This window comes from Falco cherrug, chromosome 4 (assembly GCF_023634085.1).
Source record: "Falco cherrug isolate bFalChe1 chromosome 4, bFalChe1.pri, whole genome shotgun sequence".
NCBI lineage: Eukaryota > Metazoa > Chordata > Aves > Falconiformes > Falconidae > Falco > Falco cherrug.
Window position 1 is genome coordinate 99,329,077 of NC_073700.1, and position 13,936 is coordinate 99,343,012.

At 40.8% G+C, this 13,936-nt stretch overlaps 2 protein-coding genes across 5 annotated transcripts in view; one reads left to right on the forward strand and one right to left on the reverse strand.

The window, feature by feature from the left end:
- Nucleotides 1–3: 3 nt before the first annotated feature.
- On the reverse strand, nt 4–10,971 carry UBA5 (ubiquitin like modifier activating enzyme 5). Of its 2 annotated transcripts, XM_055708698.1 has the most exons (12): nt 10,761–10,971; nt 9,667–9,712; nt 9,485–9,574; nt 8,289–8,398; nt 7,788–7,874; nt 7,025–7,109; nt 6,090–6,194; nt 5,782–5,909; nt 4,172–4,307; nt 3,643–3,718; nt 2,739–2,845; nt 4–2,228 (listed from the first exon to the last, which is right to left on the reverse strand). In XM_055708698.1, exons 1-12 carry the CDS (start codon nt 10,904–10,906, stop codon nt 2,145–2,147), a joined length of 1,200 nt encoding a protein of 399 aa, XP_055564673.1. In that variant the 5' UTR covers nt 10,907–10,971; the 3' UTR covers nt 4–2,144. The 2 variants fall into 2 exon arrangements, with proteins under 2 accessions (XP_055564673.1, XP_014141015.1); XM_014285540.3 differs by lacking the exon at nt 10,761–10,971 and having other exon boundaries at nt 9,490–9,574; nt 9,667–9,714.
- A 266-nt stretch (nt 10,972–11,237) lies between these two features.
- Nucleotides 11,238–13,936, forward strand: part of ACAD11 (acyl-CoA dehydrogenase family member 11) — a 33,995-nt gene continuing 31,296 nt past the window's right edge. Inside the window, exons 1-3 of one of the 3 annotated variants that reach the window (XM_055708697.1) lie at nt 11,238–11,420; nt 13,441–13,540; nt 13,776–13,901. In XM_055708697.1, the coding sequence (XP_055564672.1) occupies nt 11,284–11,420; nt 13,441–13,540; nt 13,776–13,901 (363 nt within the window). In that variant the 5' untranslated portion in view covers nt 11,238–11,283. Of the gene's footprint in view, nt 11,421–11,496; nt 11,970–13,440; nt 13,541–13,775; nt 13,902–13,936 lie in introns of those variants that run through there. The other 2 variants (XM_055708696.1, XM_027814833.2) reach the window with 2 other exon arrangements.

Consider the following 13,936-nt stretch of genomic DNA (forward strand, 5'->3'; position numbering starts at 1 on the left):
TGCTTCTGTCTTTGATGTTTATTTTAAAATAATTTTAACCACTGGCACATACAGTCATCTTAATGTATTTTCTAATTGTTTCCAATTCTTCTTATATATACAAGCTGAAAGTAACAAGAGACCCATTTTGCATACTTTGTAAATAAGCATATAAAAGTGTATTTATTTGGTCATAAAACTGTACGTGAAGTAAAATGGTAAACAATTGCCTCTTGTAAAGCTGACTGTCAGTCATGTGATAGCACTGAGGAAAAATTTCTTCTGTTTGGATTCAATGATCTTAAAGGCCTTTTCCAACCTAAATAGTTCTACAATTCTATGTCAGCCAAATAATTAAGAGTCAGGATTATCTGGGCTGTTATAGGAGCCAGGTGCGTGTCTCACTTCTATTGTTCTCAATGGAAAGGTAAAGTCACAAAGAAACCTAAGTAACACTTAAATTGACACTTGGATCAAACTAATGTAGACTTAGTGACATAGATTCAATTATGCACCTTTTTAATGACCTCATTATTCTATTTCCCATCCCTCTTTACAGTTCAATTCTAAAATCTGGTTTCTCCAAAACTGAACTTAATCCAAAAAAAAATCACTTCCATTTTACAGTATAATGGACCACACCAAAATGCCAACCGAAACCCCAATCTCTGAATGTAGTGAGGATTTGTATGTATATAATACAGTCTTAGCTGTGGAGAAACCAGATCTTGACATTTGTAACCACTGCTTAGAAATCAAACATTTAAGTAATTAATCATTCAGCTGCCCTAAGAAACAGAAGCACCTCTGCAATATCACTGTCTTCTTACATGTTGGTTGGATGCTGCTACTACCATTGCCAGCTGGTTCTGCGTTGGCTGTTATCATGCTGTGGAAAGGTTTTATGAACAGCCCAAGTTAGAGATACTTGTATTATTTTGCACCGCAAAGGCTGAAATTTACGTTTCTAAGCCAAATTTTGAAAAAAATAAGAAATTATGACCAAGCCAAATCTAAGTAATGATCAAGTTCTGGGTCAGACACCCACAGTAGTTAAAATGTGTGAAATTGATCCTTCCAGTTCAGCAGGGTACATTTACAGGTCAGTTTGATGCATGGTAATTTAAAAGGTAGTATGACTGTACTAACGTTATTCACAAGACAAATATAATAGCTAAGCTACTCCCCTGAAGATACTTGCAACACCAAACAAAGTTTAGAGCACTTAATTTTAGAAGCTTTCCCATGCAAACTCTGATTAATTATATTCATTAATCTAGCTCATGTGATGGGGATGGATCAGAATTATAGCTAAACTTCTAATAACCCAAAAAAAAAAAAATTTAGGTTTTCAAAAAGATAGATAAAATCTCTTCTTTCCAGTGTTGCTGGTGAGTCTTGAAAAAATTTTGTCATGAAAAGCATCTGCTGGCTGAAATGGTGACATACTAATACCCAGCCTGCTAGTGTAATTACTGACAGAAGACTTCGCCTTGTTGCAGCATACTCAAAGCATTATCACATGCAAAACATATAGGCAGCTACTTAAGAACAAGCAGTAGTAAAACACTGATAAAACCAGAGGCATTTAAAAAAAAAAATCCATCCCAGAGATATTTAAGGCAGATAAAAAGGCTGAAATGTTCTGTTTACTCAGAAAAAGTAACCACAGCACAATCCATGCCAAGAATTTGGACAACAGTGAACAACAACAGAGTACAAGTGCCTGGAAAATCAGGAGCAGCAATCTGAATGAGGCACTAGCATCTGCCCTTAACCTACTCGGTCCAACTCCAGCAGATTCCATCTTTCACTTGTCCTATACCATGTACTGTTCTCATTGCATGATACTGCATATAACATGCTACACCTGCTTTTGATAAATAATAAAAGGAGATGGATAAACTGAGTATCTGGACACTAGCAATGCTGAGAAATTAAAATTTACAGTAGCACAACTCTTTTATGTTAAAGACATGAATAGACAACAGAATATAAACAACGTAAGTCTGTTTCCTTCCTGTCCCTGTAACAGTTCCGTTTCATCAGAAAGGTAAAAATAAGCTTCAGTTGAGGTAAAAATAAGGGGGGGGGGAAGACATCTGGTCTTCTCAAAATCCAATGTCAATCCAAACTCCCAGAAGTTGTACTTCATATTTGTTTTGCTACATGTTTCTCATTTTGGCCATGAGTTCTTCTAGGCTTTCTTCAGACTCTGCTACCGTTTCCTCAGTTACCAAGTTCTCTTCCTGTTAGGAACATGAAGAAAAAGTTGGCAACAAAAATAGCAAACAAAAAGCCCCACAGAAGTAAGCTTGATTGCCATTACACCACATCGCTTTCCTAGAACCAAGTGCTCAACTGCACCATTAAGTCTAAGTGATTATAAGCTTAAATTGTAAACTATTCTGACTAGGAGTTAGAACATTCTGGCTGCAATAAATAACAGATTCTGTGTTCCCCAGTAATTGCTCTTTAACTGCATATAGCTTTTACAAATTAAATATGCTAAAAATCAATTAGTGACCAAAATATCAACTGAGAAATTCACATTTCATTTCCTTCCCCCCCCCCCCCCCAAATACACTCGTTCCTATCATCTCAAAACTACATTCACGCTAGCGTTCATACTTAAATGTATTATATAGAAACACAAAACTAGACCGTAGAAGGCACTAATCTGATGTACCGAGGTACAGTTTTCAATTTTATTTTAGGTTTAAACTGTATTTCAAAAATTCATAAAGAATAAATATTACCTTGTTTGGGATAGTATAAGCTACAGTAATTCCCTCAGGAAGCTCAGGTACTGGGCCAGATGCAGCCTTCAGCTCATCTTCTGAAATTTCTGATACTAATTCGATGCCTTTGCATTAAAAGGAATCAAGAACTCCATTACAACTTTAAAGAAATTTTTCTTCTATCACCAAGTTGTCACAGTAAGAGGAAAACAGCAGCTACTTTTCCAAAACAATAAATTCAAAAGCAGAAAGACCTTTGATTTCAATGACTTCCATTATCAATACAAGTATCCTTTACAATACAGGAAATGATTCTACACAGATAACTTACAGACAAGAATGGCACCTCTCCCATAGGACTTCCTTGTCCTTACCATTTAAATCTTACCATGAGGACACTTCTCCTGATGGCAATCTTAAGATTATTTTCTATATCATGTAATAAACAGAAGGTATATATCCATTCTTCAAATCGTTCTATAAAACACACTTACCACTCCTTAACACAACTCCTTCTAACTTAAAGCCCCCAGAGGAACATAAAAATCCATGAGATGCCTCAGCACAGTGGTTATGGAAATCACAAATGCTTTCTAGTTATGTATTTAAAAGGAATATGCAGTGAATACACCTCCTCACACATCTTTCATATCTTCAGACCACCTTTCAAGAAAGTTTTTTATTCAAATGGTGGTTACGTTTTGAGCCTAAAACCTGCACGTTACACTAAAAATGCATCATTAAGTTGTGGCAACGTTACTGTCAAAACCTGTGAAAAGCCAACAGCAATTACACAGTGCAAGTTAACAAAAAATACAAACCAGAAGAAGTCTCTGTGCCCTACAGTGTGTTCACCCAAAACAAAGACTTCAATTGAATCTTGGCACTGTGAACATCATTTAGTCTCCAGCTGATTACTTACCCCAGTCATTGTCTTCATGTACTATTTCTTCTTTCTGTTCAATTACTTCCTGTTTTGGTTGTGCAGCTTCTCTTTTCTGAAGGGAAAACATAAAAAGATAAACCCCACAATATATGTAATAGTCCAGTTTTCAACTATAGTGAAGAAGATAAAATCTAACATTCACACTTCTCTTAAGATATGCAGTCACCATTTAGAACTTTGCTAGGCATAAAAAGGTGGAATACCTGCAAGTTAAAAAAACACAAACCCCATTAATACTCAAAAATACATGACTGCCAGAAAGGTTGAGTAATTACTGTAGAAGAAAATGTTATCTAACTGAACACAAGCCATTCTGCCTACCCTTTGCTTTAAGATAACTCTAAGTACAGTATTTTCAGAAAAACATGCAACCATCTGAAGACAAGGCTGCTGAAAATTGCACTGGCAATGAAAGTTTTGTGTTACTACACATCTGTAGCCTGCTTTGTTCTTAGGACTTTAAGGTCAAAAAAACCCCAAACAACAAACCTCAAAACATTGTTACCTTATAATTTTCTTGTTGTTTTCTGCAATTTTGGTCACTACATTGTGGGTTTGGCTTCATAGACATAGTTGGAAAGAAATCCTGCATTGCATTGTAACCAAGATAGTAACTCACGGTACCAAAATTTAACAGGTATCTAGAAACACAAACAGAGAAAGTAGGCCCTTATATACCAGTGCAACCCTAACAATTCAGTTGCTCAAGGAATAACTTCTCCTCAAAGAACTTTTAGAATACACTTTCACACTACTGAAGTTTTAAAGAATTACTGTAATTGTCTTAAAATAAGCTGTAATCAACTGACAACAGTGTAACTACATCAACATAACAACCCGCTCCTCTTGTGGTGTGTGTGAGAACAAGTCCACTACAGTCTCAGAAAAAACACATTTAGAGTCGTAAGTAAGCAGTTTTCTCCTGTGCTCTAGTCCGTTGCTTGAAACACTCAGATGCCCTATATTACAACGGGAGAGTTTTCAACAGCTAATCAGAACCAGTTCAATCATCTTTACTGTAGGGTCAGAATTGCAATGAAAATAAAGATTTAGATTAAGCTGCATTGTTTGCATTCTTCATTAAAGAAACATAGATGTTGCTATGCAATTTTATATAATACATCTCTCTGCACAGCTGAAAATGGAGCTTTGTTGTTTATAGGCACTTGCAAACTTGAAAACTTTTATTCTTTGTAACCATAAATTTTTGGATAACTGACAAAGCCAAGCTAAGGCTACAAACAGGCTAAATAAGAACCTCTTCTCAAAGATGCTTGTAAAAGACAGTAAAACTGGGTACAAAGTTGTTCAAATATTTTCCTTGCTGGTACATGCAGTTCTTTTAGCAGTTGGAGTCATGTGACTACTTCTTGACAATATTAAAATAGGTCATACAGCTGTATAACTAATATTAATCCACCTCAGGTTTTTAGAATACAAACACTGCAAGAGAAATTATTTATTCTTTGTCCATGTACAAAATTTCAAAGACACATTTTCAGCACTTCAGCATTTTTTGTGTATAATTTAATGAGATCACATAATACATTTAAATGCAGAACTAAGAAAAAAATGTGTGTGTGTGTGTATGCAGTAAAAGAAATTCTTCGAGAAACTCTGAAGACCTTTTTCTTATGCCTGAAAAGTTCTATTAAGAACAGCCACCCCAAAGTAAACACACCAGTAATTCAAGCAGTGTGTATTTCAGCCCTGTCCAATAATGCCAATACCTTTACGGAAACAGGCCACAAATACAGAAAAAGAACTAAACCCATCATTATGAAATGTTCCTTCAGGTTTCTTTCTCTTACTGTGCTGTACACCTGTTGCAGCACAATCAAACTAGTAGACTGCAACAAGGCTTTACTGTTGGTCAGATTCTACTGTTTGTGCTGTATCTCCTTCCTCCAGGGGTCAGACCACACTACTCCTCCCTCCCCCCCCATCCTCTGGGCTATTTAACCACTTAGTGGGAACGAGCTACAGCTGCACATCATCCATGTCAATCAACCCACGGCCTCTGAGGCAAGGCCACAGCTGCATGTTATCACTGCTAATCAACCCACTGCCTTCATTCCTCTACATACACCGAAAAGCAACAACTCAATCACTTACTTCAGAACATTTTGTACGAGAATTCCTGCCACAACACCCATAGTTGTAGGAAGACTAGCTGCACAAACTCCTTCTCGTTTTAATGTTTTTTCATCAATATTTGCAGCGACTACAAGTGGAGGCGCACACTGATGGGAAATAAAGAAATTAAGTTTAAAAGAAGTATGAACGCTCCCGCCACACAGATCACACACAATCTTAAGATACTCCACCAGCTGTGCCAGGATCACATTCACTACCCAGCTAATCTTCATATTTCCAGTGCCACTTTAAAAGACAAACGAGCTATTCAGCAGAGTACTGCATACCGCAAAACAAGCAGATTCACCAGGTATGATCAGCTGTATATGGCCTGACACTGCATTTTCACTCACTCCAGATTCCATCCAGATTTGTCCAAGTTCATTGCAGGCCTTAGAAACACAGAAACACACACATCAGCACTGCAGAAGTTTAAGGAAAAGAAAAAAGTAAAAAAGAAACATAGTAAATTGAGAGTGATTAAACACACTGATCTTCCTACTTTAAGACAAAAAGGTTATGATCAGAAAAGGTAGAATAGAAATTGCTTATCAGAGTCAAAGGGGAAATCGAAGGACAAATTAAAGTCATCCTCATGAAGCCCTTTGTGCTTTCCTGAGGATCTGAGATTTTTGAACATGCATTAGTGATCCAGTTACTAGCACACTACAGAATCTAATTACACTGTATCCATGACTAAAAGTAGTTTGTGCATCTGTGTACCTTCAGTGCATGCAATTTATGAATCAAGTTAGCTGAAGGGTAACAGAAAACATGCATTTGGCGTGTACCCTATGCTGGCTGCTACTACAAAAAAACCCAGTTTGATTAGGTACATAGCCTTAAGATGTTTTTAGTATACAAAAAGTCATATGAAGTATACAATTAGCTATACACAGTCTTTTGAAAGTTAGCAAGATTTAACATACCAGGCTTTGATAATACCTTTATATAAACAGGATAATTTGGAAAGACAGAGAGGGCTCACAATACTGAACTCTTCCACTAAGCATTACCTGCCAGTAACTTAAAAGGCTACAGTTATATTTATACATATAAAATGTGTTTCGTAAGAACTGGGAAAAAGCCCAGATTCTGTTTTGTTAAACCAAGGAGGAAATTTCTTAGAAGATTCCTGAAAGTTCCTGTCCTTTCTCTAGTCCCCACAATTCCTAACACCATAGAAGAAAATATGTGAAGCTCACACCTTCAATGGCCTTACCGTGTTAATAGCCATGCGAGCTTCAAAGTTGTCCACACAGCTTAGAACAAGATCGACAGGCTGCCCTTCCTCTAGCGCACCGTTACTGAAATAAGTATCAGAAGTTTGCATAACATTGCTGGCAGAACTAAATACCAGCAGGGGAATCAACATACTGCTTTAGAGTATAGAAGCACATGGGAAGTGTATTTCTAATAAAACCTGTGCAAATGCAGAACAGGACAAAACTAGCATCATAGATCTACAATAGACACAAGAGCATGCTGAAGGTGGGTTTTAAATATAAGTGCATTTTAGATTAAAGTAAGTTGTATATAGTATACAGTCACAATAAAAAGTATTGCAAAAGAGCACCTTTGTACAACATAACTGCAAATGGGAAAAGTTACTTCAGAACCTAGTCTGAGATCCACTAATAACTATTTCCTTTCTTCATTCTACAAAGCATATCTGAAACTGCTCCAGAGCAGTCAAAATATGATCTGATCTGTTTTCTATAATGGAAAAAGCCTGTTAAGACCTGCAGCTTTGGCTGGAAATCTAAAGATGCACTAATATAATATATAACTGTAACAGTAGAAATAAATGCCAGCTCCAGAGAAAAGGTCTAGGCTGGAACGTCTTTATATATACATATTTCCCACTGGTTTCCAATTAGCAGTCATTAAATTAAAAAAAAACAAACAAGAATAAAAATGTGAGGCTGTACAGAACCACACATCAGCAGAAGTTAGTGACATGCTTTTGTTCAGAGATTTTTTACCTTATTCTATCCATGAAGTGTTCAAAGTTGTCCAGTGTTGTGATGTTGTAGTTATGTACTTCAAATTGAACATCAGGATTAATATTCCTTATGGAGGAAACAGAGTGAATATTAATAAATAAAATGGTAACTTGCATTCTGCTCCCTAACTTCACTAACTACACAAGCTACAGCCTTAAGCTTCCAGTCCGAAGTCTGGAATACACCCATATTTGTCAAAAATTCCCAGACTAGATGAGAAAAACCCCACAACATATTGAAGTGGCATAGTTTATACCAAACTTCCAAGCAAAATTAGCTATACATAAAAAGTAGACTCACACTGAGGTTTTGGCCAGTACAAAAATGTCCTTAAAATATCAACCTTTCCCACAACTATTTTATGCCCAAATCTCCAAATTATATCATGCTACTTTGCGAGTGATTAAGAGTGAAACACCAGTTTCCTGGAGCAGCACTGTGGGTAAAATGTATTTTGATACCCATTTCTCCAAGTTATACCTCAAAGTATGCTCTGCTGCTTGCACTTTACTTAATCCAGCTTGATGAGGTTGGAAGAAGAGTCTGTTCATGTTTGCCAGTTCCACTTTGTCGTAATCAAACAGAAGCAGCTACAATAAAGATAGTATTAATCTACGTGAAACTCCAAAGACTGCAACCACAGCACTACAGCAAGACATTTTAAACAACAAAACTCCTCTAAAACCAACAACAAAACCCCCAACTAAACATGCCCTCCATCCCTGCAGTCCCATTCAGTTCACATACAAAAGGTACCAACATTGTAAGTACGCGAAGACTGAATTCCAACTGCCATTCACCAGGACCTGACTCGTTAAGTCATGAAAACCACTCTTAATAAAAAGCAAACTGTCCATTTGATTTAAACTAAGAAAATTCAGATCATCTACATGAACAGTATCACCTCTGTTATCACATTCCTACTTGCTGTTATGGCATTAACTGGAAATGTGTAATTTCTTTCACTTGTCTTGGCATGTAGTTCTTCAAAAACAATTCATTTGAAATACCTAAATAAGACAGGGACATGTTGATTCTGAATCAACTATCCAATGTCCTTTTCTATGCCCAAGATGCTGGTCTTCAGGAAATGCTCCTTCAGAGAAAGGGGCAATAAACTTTGCAATAGCTGCATCACCTCTGTATTAAGAAACTTCTCAAAGTTCCAAGAATCAATGGTCAGGTTTGCCTGGAAATACAAACATCTAAGCCACTCCACAAATTCCCCCTTTAAAGAAAAATCCTGTTCTATTAACTCTGGAGGTCCTTGCTATCTAGACACCATCAAATTATTTTTAACCACTGCTAAATTTTTAGCTTTAAGTCTGCCGTATGACAAACTAATGTTTGCGATAAAAATATCTGCCTGACATCTACCACATCTCCATTTCATGAACATCAACTTGTTCACTTGAGCTTACATAAAAGCATGTAGAAGACAATATCCAAACAAGAACCATTCACAGAATACAGAATTAAGCCCTAAGTAAATCAATTTTACTAGCATAAGAAAAATACAGACTCTTCGTTTGTGATGTTTACACAAGTACTGTTCTTGAGTGCGTCTTCACAGTACTTTTTTATTTGGGAAAAATCAACTGAGTGAAATCAAATTAACTCTTCTGTGAAAAGACTGGTCCATCTCCTATAAAGAAGTAGAAGAAAACTCTCATTACCTTACCAATGCCACACCTTGTCAACATTTCAGCAGTCACACTGCCAACTCCACCTACACCTACTACTGCAACTGTAAAGGTACGAATTTTCTGTAGAAAGAAATAAAACACAGATCAGTATATCAAAAGTGGTCCTTGCAGGGTAAAAATGCAAGGGTGTTTTAATGCAGATAGAATCCTACCTCATAGTCTTTGACAATTCCCATTCTTTTTAATGCCATCAAGCGACTACAAAGAAAAACAGCAATGTTATACAGAAAATCCTCTCTACTTTTCTAATAGCAATTTTGCTTTTCTGGTATTTAAAAATCACTTTTGCTTTAAAAACAACCCTGCCACGCACCAAACTCAAGCCTGCTGTTTTCTCTGTAGTTGTAACTGCCAGCTAGATACAGTCTAAATGAGACAGTGGGTGCTTTCCTATGAGCAACAGAGTACTGAACCCTGCAGAAACTCATGCACTTACTCAGTTGGTATGAGTAACATCAGTGAAATCAGGAGGACGCACAGCTATTTTTGAAAAATAATCCCAGATTTACAGAATGAAAGCCTATGCTTTTTTCTGTAATGAACCATATGGCAGCAGGCCAGTGAAGACTTTTCACTGCTTTCTGATCAATTTGGTTAACTCAAATATAACATTAAAAAAAAAGTTAAGATCAGGTTGTGAGGATAACTGGAGAGATTGTAAAGTAACATTTTATCCTACTATTGCATTTTTTCATTGAAAGTATCAATGAAAGAACAAGTATCAACTTGTATCCTGAAAATTAAAAGTGCATCAGATTTCCAGAAGACCTGAGCATTAGAAGGGGTCCGAGATCCTCAAGACTTCTCTAAACCACCTAAGTTAGAGGAACGGGAATGAGACCTACCAACAGCTGTTCCATTTATTAGCTACTTAGCTGAAAAACTCACAGGGTCTCCTCTCTGTCTGCCCGTGCTGTAAGGCAAGACAACATAAAATAACCCCGGTGGACACCCCTGCCAGCCCAGCCAGGTGGGAAACCTGAGTGCACCTCTCCCCTCCTCCCCACAGAGCATCCACCTCCAGCACCCCCAGCCCCAGCCCCATCCCGCGGGCCCCCGCCGGCCCCAGCCCACCTCCACGTGCCTCTTCCCCTTTTCCACAGTTCCTGAGGCCGCAGAGCCCTCCCTCTTCCCCATCCTGCACACCCTGACACGGGCTCTAGGCCTCCTCCTCATAGCTCTCGCCGCAATCCAGCTCCGCAGGCGCAGCCCCCTCCCCCACAGCGCTCTCGCCCGCCGGCCGCACCTGTAGGGGTTGGAGTCCGTCACCTCCGGGCTCATGCTCTCGATGCGGGCCCGCGGCGGCCGCCGCCCGCTCCTCTCCCGGGCCAGCTCCTCCTCCAGCTCCCGCACACGCCGCTCCAGCTGCTCCAGCCGGCTCGGCTCCGCCATGGCAGCGCCGGCGACGCCGCAGCGACACGTCTCCCCGTCCGAGGGAGCTTCCGGGAGCGGCAGGGAGCGCCGTCCCCTGCTCGCCCCGACGCCTCGGGGAGCGTTCCCGCCCCGAGGGGGCCTGCTGCCCCGCAGCAGCGGGCAGCGAGCGGGCTCCGGCGGGGACTGAGGAGGGCAGGTGTCAGCCGGGGCGGTGACTACCTCCTGGGAGCCGCTTTCTTCCAGGAGAAGCCACCCGGCTCCGAGAACCCCGCTGGCTCGGCGCCGGGGACCGCTTTCCTTGACGGACCGAGCCGCCCCCGGTTGCCGCGGCGACGCAGGGCCGGGCCGGGCCGGGCGAGGCAGCTCCGCCTGCGGCCGCAGGGCAGGGGCCAGGCATGGCGGCGGAGCCGGGCACCACCGAGGTGGGGCCGCGGCACCGCTTCGACCAGGAGAGATTGGAGCGGTACCTGCGCGTCCACCTGCCCGGCTTCCCTCGGCAGCCCGCGGGGGCTCTGGCGGTCAGGCAGTACAGGTAACGCACGGGTGGGCCGCTCTCCTGCCCCGAGGCCGCCTGTGAGGGGCGGGCAGCGACCGCCGTGCCTGCTGGCCTGGGCCCTGGCCCGTGGGGCGCCCCGGGGCGCGGAGCCAGAGCGCGGGCCCCAAGCGTGCCTCGGTGGGGCGAGGAGAGCGGCCGCGGCCTCGCTCGCTGCCCGGCGGGAGGGTTGGTGCCCTTGGCCCCGGTGCTGGCGGACAGCAGGGTGACAGCTCGACCCTTGGATGGCTGGAGAGGTTGAAGCTGGCGGTGGCGGCAGGGGTGGCCGTTGGCACAGGCAGAGCCTGCGGCTGCAGCTGGCTGCCTGCGAGCAGGCGATGTGGTGGGTGGCCTTCCCACAGTCCGCTGCAAAATGTGTGTTTGGCCCCCAGTGGTGCGACCTGTTGGAGTACGCGCACAACTCTTTTTATTACCTACTCTTAAATCACAATTTGTCTGATTCCTCTTTAATTGCACATCAAATAATAATGTTCAGGAGCACGTACGTGGCTTGAGAAGTCAACTTTAAAAGCCTCAGGCTATCGCCAGGTAAGCAAATCCATGAGAAGAGTGTAACACTGCTGAGATTCCCATTAAGACCCCGAGAGCAATGCATTGCACTAGTGAGGCGCTGCACCCGGGCTCCTAAGCCGCTGCTGCACAGAACATCTAGTTCACTTGCATTCAGTGAGTTAGTGGTGCAGCTGTCTGACTTCAAATTGGGAGCTACAAGAAGTTATTCTAAATATAAGTATTAATTCCTTTGTCAACATGACCTCAGCTGCATTATCTGCAGCTATGACTAAGAAACAGTGAACAAGTTTTCATTGTCTTCTGATACAAATAGAAAGTATCCATTGAATCCTCAGCTGTACTCTAATCCTTGCATGTACTTGAACCGAGACTTTAGGAGGGGTCTCAGGAGAGTAACTGATAGCAAAATCTGCTAAAATATCACCAGTATTTATGCTGTTGCTTTTTGTTAGTGTTGTGGTTGCACTTCAAGGCTTCAGCTGATCTAAATCTCTGTTGTGCCAGGCAGAGTACTTGTCCGTGCAGTATACTTGTTAAATTATATTACGGACTGTGCCCTAACTACCTCAGGGAGAATGGAAATGTCATGGGGAGCATGAGGGCAAAAGTCCACTTGATTCTGATTTTCCAATGGTTGTCTAATCTTTCACTAGACTAGTTCAGAATGTGCCTTAAAAATGATCTAGAATGAGGAGAGGAAGGCATATAGATGAGCACAGAACCTTGAGGAAAATAAGGATCAATGAGCTTGATTGGGATAGAATGAGCAAGGTGTTATGAAGGGTTTAACCAGGCTGTCCTTCTCTTTTACATGTGTTTGTGATTGAAATGTCTAATTTCTATGATTCTTTGTCACTACAACATTCATTCTTTAAAATTTTACAGTTACTATTGGCAGCCCCTTAAGCATAGTGCAGGTGTGTGATGATCAGGCTAGAATACAGTGGGGCTGGGTACTAGAATCATCAGTTACTTGGAAAGTTTCCTCTATGCTTACATTGTTCAAAATACAGCTCACCAAAGGGCAGATACAATTGTGGGCTAGTGTGAATTCTTCTCTGTTTAATTTCCTCTAAATCAGAAAGCTTTAAAGTTAGTATCTACGCATACCTTGAAAACATTAATGATGTCTTTTTAGGGTGGAGGGGTAAATGCTGCCTTCATTTCACAGGAGAACAAATTGAGTATCTGTGACCTCTCTGCAATGAAATAAGATATCTTTCTCATAGGTAGGAATAGAACATATGACTTCTGATTTTTAGGCTATCACTTGCATCCTTGTAAGACTATATTTAAAAAAAATACTCCAAACCCAAAAAACAAAACAAAACAATAACAAGAGAAGAAACTCTTGAGAAGAACCCTTTCATCTGTCTTGCCATTTTGTTCAGCCCAAGTCACAGTGTACTCTGCATCATTTCTGTTAAAAGTTTGTAAATTTGTAAGTACTTGAATTTGTAAGTAATTAGAATCTTTCTTTTTGTAGCTCAGGCCAGTCAAATCCAACCTTTTATCTTCAGAAGGGTGGGCAGGTTTACGTGCTCAGGAAGAAGCCCCATGGCCCCCTTTTACCTAGAGCTCACAACGTAAGTAACATTCTTCTTAAGCTCCAAACACTTTCTATTGCAAGTTGCTAAGTCCTATACACGATGGTGTGGCACATGGTTGAATGTATCCAGAAATGCAGTGAATTTCTGGATCTTTTCCCATTTTCTGTGCAATACATGTAACTCAGCATTTTAAGAGGGAGATTGGTCATTCACTGTACTCATTTATGTTTGGGAGCTTTTCATTGAACCTAAATTTCTGTGTTGTCTTCAGGTTGATAGAGAATATCGTGTGCAGAAAGCCTTATTTTCAGCTGGATTTCCAGTGCCTGAGCCCCTGTTGTATTGCAGTGACGTTTCTATCATTGGAACAGAATTTTATGTAATGCAGCATGTGCAGGTTGGTCCTCCAATGTGAGAGATTTTTTTTTTCTC